The sequence below is a fragment of the Phoxinus phoxinus genome (genome assembly GCF_949152265.1).
Source record: "Phoxinus phoxinus genome assembly, chromosome: 16".
Classification (NCBI taxonomy): Eukaryota; Metazoa; Chordata; class Actinopteri; order Cypriniformes; family Leuciscidae; genus Phoxinus; species Phoxinus phoxinus.
Window position 1 is genome coordinate 8,375,598 of NC_136891.1, and position 5,945 is coordinate 8,381,542.

Sequence of the window (5,945 nt, forward strand, 5' to 3'; positions counted from 1 at the left end):
TCATTCATTAATTCGCTTGCAGATATAATATTTTAATTAACATCAGTATAATATGTTGTAAATACATTTCAATACAATAAAGCAAACTTTTTACCTGAGATTCTCCAGAACCTTCATCGTCAAAGAAGTACCGAACAACCGTTCCATCTGCATGACCCGAGAGAATTCCCTTCCCCGAGACACTGCAAGAATGGATCGAGAGGGATTACAGTGCTGTTCAAATTCTAAATTGATTAAAACTGAAATAAAAAGAAATTAATATAGAAATGTTTAAAAAAATCAAACTGATTTTTAAAAAAAGCACACAACCCAATTACTAAAACTTAAACTAAAATTAAAATAATATAAAGGCTAATTCAATTTTGTATATACTATAATAGTATACACTAATGAAGTAAAACATTATGACCACACACAGGAGCAAAAAATGTTGATCATCTCCTAACACGGTCACATGTCAAGGTCTGGGTTGATCAGATTGTAAGTGAACAATCAGTTCTCGTAGTCAACAGGAGAAATGGGCAGGGGTAATGACCTGAGAGATTTTGACAAAGGGTTAAATTGTTATGCCTGATCAATGGGTCAGAGCATCTCTGAAATGGCAAGAGTTGTGGGGTTCTCCTGGTCAGCAGTGCTGAGAACGTGTGCACTGTTTACCTGGGGAAGTGATGCCATCAGGATGCATTGTGGGAAGATTACAGCTGGTCAAGGGAGTGTGATGCTTGGGGCAATGTTCTGCTGGAAAACCCTGGGTCCGGCCAATCATGTGGATGACAATTTGAGACTTGCCACCTACCTAAACGTTGCAAACTAGGTACATGCCTTCATGCCAATGGTGTTCCCTGATAGCAGTGGTCACTTTCAGCAGGATAATGCACCCTGCACACATTGTTCAGGAATGGTTGAGGAACATGACGAAGAGCCTAAAGGCGTTGCCCTGCCCTCCATATTCCCAAGATCTCCATCTGATTGAGCATCTGTAGGATGTGCTAAACCAACAAGTCCGATCAACTTCAGCTCCACCTCACAACTTACGAGACTTGCCAGATACCACAGGACAACTTCAGAGGTCGTGTAATATCCATGGTTCTGCGGGTCTGCTCTGTTTTGTCGACAGGTGGTCATAATGTTTTGGCTCATATCACATCAGTGTATAAATAATAGTAAAATAACACTGTGAACAAACCGGAAAAGGGTACTTGGACAAAGTAGCAAGCATCATAGGGTCAGGATTTTAAAGAAGTATACATACTTTGTAGTAAGTGATACAACATAAGAGTCTGTTCCGTATATCGTGGAGGACTTGCTTGTTTTTGTATTGGCTTGTCGAACCTGAATTTGACATTAAACATTCACAAAATGAATCCTCACAAAATAGGAAATTCAGCTTAAGGTGTAAAACAGAAAATGCGACAACACACTTACTTTTCCCTCTGCAAGTCCAAATATTATTGCATGCTCTGACGGCCAAACCAGACATGTTACAGCACTCTATAGAACAGCAACGAAGTTATTGCACACAATATATGGCACTTCAGCCTAATGATGTATTTTATTTATCATCAGAATACTTACTGTTTGAATAAATTTGTTGCAAATAACCTTTTTATCTCCCCTGGGTCAGAAAATATAAAATAAGAAATTAAAAATAATACAATAGAGCTTAAAGCTAACAATATAATAAAACTATATATATATAAAATATATATAGACATATTATTAGTATATTATATTAACATAAATGTTTTAATTTTTGGTATTATACTGAGATTACGTACCACTCCTCTCCAATTTTGTAAACAAATATGATGTTGTCTGTTTGAGCAACAGCTATCTTTGTCGAATCAGGGGAAAATGCCAAGGACTTGACCACATAGGCTTTCTTTCCATACTGCAACAAATTAGTCATGACTTTATTAATACATTTTCCTGCCGTACTAACATACGTATGGCACTTGCAGGATACAAAATTAATTTTCAATATTTAAATTAAATAAGCTGCTGATTACTTACTTTGGGGTCTGCAGGCTTTGTGGTAAATCTGTCTCTTTTCTCTCCCTGCTCATCATACAATATAACCACTCTGTCAATAGTGCACACTGCAAACTTTGCATTGTTTGAAGCCCAAGCCATACAGGTGACTTTAGCAGCTCCATCCTACAGAAAAGAAAAGACAATACAGACACAAAACTACTTTCAAATCAGAGTCTTGGAGTCACTCAGATTTAAATAATATTCGTTTAACATTCGGATTAGTTCGGATTTCTTTTATTTTTTATTTGCACAACTTAATGCTTTACTTGATATCAGGCAAGATACATAAGCAGTGTTGCTAAGCTAAGACGCGTTCTCATGCCTATAACGCTAACGTTAGATAGCGGACTGCTGAGAGCTAACGTTAGTAAGCTAGCGTCGCTAAATAACGTGGTCAATGTCTTACCTGAGGTGTTAGAAGAGTCTTCAGGTACTTTAGCTGCATCCTTTACATTTATAAAAGACGTTATAAAGACGTATTTCTTGATATAGCCATGTTTTGGGTAATAGTTGTCAGGCTGAAGACATTTTGGTAAACATAGCTTTCTCCCTGGTTACCGTCGCCAAGGAAAGAACGTATGACGTAATTACGTAGAATGAGATTAAACGTGTTTGACTCGTTTAAAGCCGTTCTTTAAAAAAAAATTTAAAAAAAAATAATGGATCAAATAAATACTGTTTCATGGCAGCTTTTACTAACCTTACATTGAGATAATTAAAAAAAATACTGGAGATGCCGGGGATTGAACCCGGGGCCTCATACATGCAAAGCATGCGCTCTACCACTGAGCTACATCCCCTTCCTGTTTAAAGAGTAAGTTAAAAGGTTATTTAAATATTAACATACCATATATATTGTATGCTTCCACACATATACATACATATATTTGTATGATACTATGATATATATATGGTATCACAAATAATTGCATTAGTTTTAATACAGACATTTATTAATCACACAAATAATTCCTCATAATAACATTATCATGAGATTAAACTGTGGTCACATGCTGTAATAGCAACATCTAAAATTAACTACACTAATGTAGCCTACTCTAGGTGACAGGTCAAACAAACACCATTGTGACTGGAAACCAACAGATGTGACACATAAAGAACCTCTAGATAGAACAAGCTGTACCTGAGATCCAAACTTACTGAAGCATGTTCAATGAGAAGAACCAAAACAGCTATGTAAAAACACAGATCAAATTAGATCATCAGAAACATGCATAACCAGGTTTTTCAGAGCTTTGAGGGGATACTTCCGAATCTCAGGTTCATAAAAGACATTATTGGGCTCGTTCTTGGAGCACTCTTTTATTTTTTTGAAGCTTTTGTTCGACTCTTTATTCCACATTGCAAGAAAGATGTTGAGGGAGAGATAGTCTTGGTGACTGGAGCTGCAAATGGGATTGGAAAACTGATCGCCAAAGAACTTGGACACTATGGAGCAACATTAGTCTTATGGGATATCAACTCGGAGGCATTGGACAAAACAGCAAAAGAATTAAAGCAGGTATTAGATGTACGAGTGTATGCCTATACCTGTGACTGCAGCAGAAGAAGTGAGGTCTACAGGGCTGCTGAACTGGTAAATAGGCTAATTAATAAATTATATATATATTTAAACTTTATACCTTTAAAAAACATATACAGTTTTAATGAGGGATAAATAATATGAAGGTGTATTTTCATGTTAAAACATTTCAACAGGTTAAAAGGGAGGTTGGAGATGTGTCAATCTTGGTGAACAACGCAGGCACGGTAACAGGAAAATACACTTTCGTTGAAGCCCCTGACAGTCTGGTGGATAGAACACTAAGGGTCAATGTTGCTGCTCATTTCTGGGTAAAGAAAGCTAATTCAGTGTTTTCTTCACGTTTTACATTCTTTAAACCTCTGTTTTTGTGTTATGGGAACAGTGAGCTTACCGTTATCTCAAATATTTGAATTCACAGACTTACAAAGCGTTTCTCCCAGCTATGTTGCAACGGAACCACGGGCACCTGGTCTGCGTGGCATGCCATGGAGGGTTGTTTGCAATGAATGGCCTTGCAGGTACATTTATAGAGAGATTTTTAGAGATGTTGTACATCATTGTGCGACACTAAACTTTAGATATTGCACATTCATGATTTAGTGTTAAATTGAGGTGTGATTTAAAAATAGAATGGGATTTTCCAACACGTTTTGTCCACAGACTATTGCGCAAGCAAGTCTGCAGCAGTGAGCTTCGCAGAATCTATTGCTCTGGAGCTGCTTGTCCTTAAAAAGGAAGGAATCAAAACAACAATAGTGTGTCCCTATCTAATAAATACCAAAATGTTTTGGGGATGTCAAACAAAGTAAGCCAATACAGTTTCCATTTATGAAACATTATTAGAGATTTGTGCTCTGGTGATGCGGTAACATTGATATTTTACTTTTGTTAAGGAGACCGTCTTTTCTTCCAGTCTTGGATCAGAGACATGCAGCAAAACAGATTGTGGATGCCATACTAAGGGAGAAGATGTACTTGCTGTTACCCTCAAGTCTATATTTCTTGATGGCACTTAAGAGGTATTTTAGGCCTCTAAATATTTGTTAATGAAGATATAAAATTAGTTTATTTATCTTCATGCCTTTCGCCAACCTTTAATAATTAAAAAACAAATAAATCAATAGCAAAGTTAGCAGAAAATAATTGTATTCAATGTAATCAATGTCTAATTAATTTTAATATTGCACAAAATGATTGGCAAGATTTAATTTAACTTGACCCTTATACATGTTCTTGCAGTCTCATGCCTGCCAAACTGGGCATCATCTTTGTGAACTTCTTTGGTGGGATGGATCTGATGGATCACTTCAGAGGGGTCCCTGTACCCATCAACAGCTACAAAAAGCCTCAGCGCCAACACAATGACAGTGTCAGTGATCAACATGCCACTCTTATCTATTATAACTAAGCAAAAGTTGCAAAACACAAAACATTGTAAATCACCAGTGAGTAATATCAGTCTGCTCAAATGTACCTTTGAACGGAGTATAAAATTGTGAATAAATTTCATTTTTCTCTGTGGTCCATTTGTCTTCAAAATTATATATACATACAGTATATGAAGATTTACCTAATATCTTAATTTTTGAATGAAGGGAGTGTGGGATCTCATTCTGTCAAAGCAAGCTTTCTATGGACTCTTTTCACAGACTGTGATGACATGTCTTATTGGTCATCAACATTGTAATTCCTAATATATATATATATATATATATATATATATGACCTTTGCTTCAAATTACAAAAAACTAATGTGAGGGTAATGTTTCTATTACCGTGGCTATGGGAGTGACGGTAAAGTTGACATCTTTCTATCTTCTGATTGCCGGTATCGATCTCTCTCTCTCTCTATTGAGTTTTTCTAATAAAAAATTAAAATATTTAATGTAGTCTCTCATTCACCACTATAGAAGTTTACCCAACTATGACGAATTCTGCTTTTGAGAAACCTGGAAATGTGAAAAGGGTCAATACCTTTAATTGAGAATCCCAAAAGTTCTAGAGCAGGCATTATAATAATAATAATAATAATTCATTACATTTTATATAATGTATTTATATAATGTATTTATAGCTAAAAAAACACAGTATAGTTTTAGTTATATTTTTGGGGGTAACCTGTAAGATTCACTTACTACAGGTTAAAATCCACGAGATATAGCCTACGTTATTATTTTTTATTCACCGACCATGCCCAGATTGCCCACAGGTCAAATAAAGAAAAAATTTGAGAATAGGTCATTGCATTTTTGAGAATAAAGTAGGCAACAGGCAGCAAGCATTGGGTCAGGCCTTCCCCCTCCTTTTGACGTCGTGCTGACGCGCAGTAGTTATGCACGCTCGTATAAAACCAACTGAAGTTCAC

General features: G+C 36.1%; 2 protein-coding genes across 2 annotated transcripts in view; one reads left to right on the forward strand and one right to left on the reverse strand.

Annotated features, from left to right (window-relative positions):
* The window catches only part of ift172 (intraflagellar transport 172), a 32,363-nt gene extending 29,749 nt beyond the window's left edge, over positions 1-2,614 (reverse strand). The window contains exons 1-7 of the mRNA XM_079639376.1: positions 2,441-2,614; positions 2,014-2,157; positions 1,779-1,891; positions 1,576-1,615; positions 1,426-1,491; positions 1,253-1,332; positions 95-182 (exon numbers count right to left, since the gene is read on the reverse strand). Of these exons, the coding sequence (XP_079495502.1) occupies positions 95-182; positions 1,253-1,332; positions 1,426-1,491; positions 1,576-1,615; positions 1,779-1,891; positions 2,014-2,157; positions 2,441-2,479 (570 nt within the window). The 5' untranslated portion in view covers positions 2,480-2,614. The remainder of the gene's footprint in view (positions 1-94; positions 183-1,252; positions 1,333-1,425; positions 1,492-1,575; positions 1,616-1,778; positions 1,892-2,013; positions 2,158-2,440) is intronic.
* Positions 2,615-3,074: 460 nt separating this feature from the next.
* Positions 3,075-5,101, forward strand: LOC306983279 (epidermal retinol dehydrogenase 2). Its single transcript, XM_079583524.1, has 6 exons — positions 3,075-3,631; positions 3,754-3,888; positions 3,999-4,098; positions 4,241-4,385; positions 4,474-4,599; positions 4,820-5,101. Exons 1-6 carry the CDS (start codon positions 3,266-3,268, stop codon positions 4,986-4,988), a joined length of 1,041 nt encoding a protein of 346 aa, XP_079439650.1. The 5' UTR covers positions 3,075-3,265; the 3' UTR covers positions 4,989-5,101.
* The last annotated feature ends 844 nt before the right edge of the window (positions 5,102-5,945 follow it).

What these genes read in the sequence shown, in the direction of transcription:
- LOC306983279 (XM_079583524.1), top strand. Translation starts at nt 3,266, where the DNA reads ATGCATAACCAGGTTTTTCAGAGCTTTGAGGGGATACTTCCGAATCTC. An exon ending in TCTACAGGGCTGCTGAACTG is followed by an intron (nt 3,632 to 3,753) that starts GTAAATAGGCTA and finishes ACATTTCAACAG; the next exon opens with GTTAAAAGGGAGGTTGGAGA. An exon ending in TGCAATGAATGGCCTTGCAG is followed by an intron (nt 4,099 to 4,240) that starts GTACATTTATAG and finishes TTTTGTCCACAG; the next exon opens with ACTATTGCGCAAGCAAGTCT.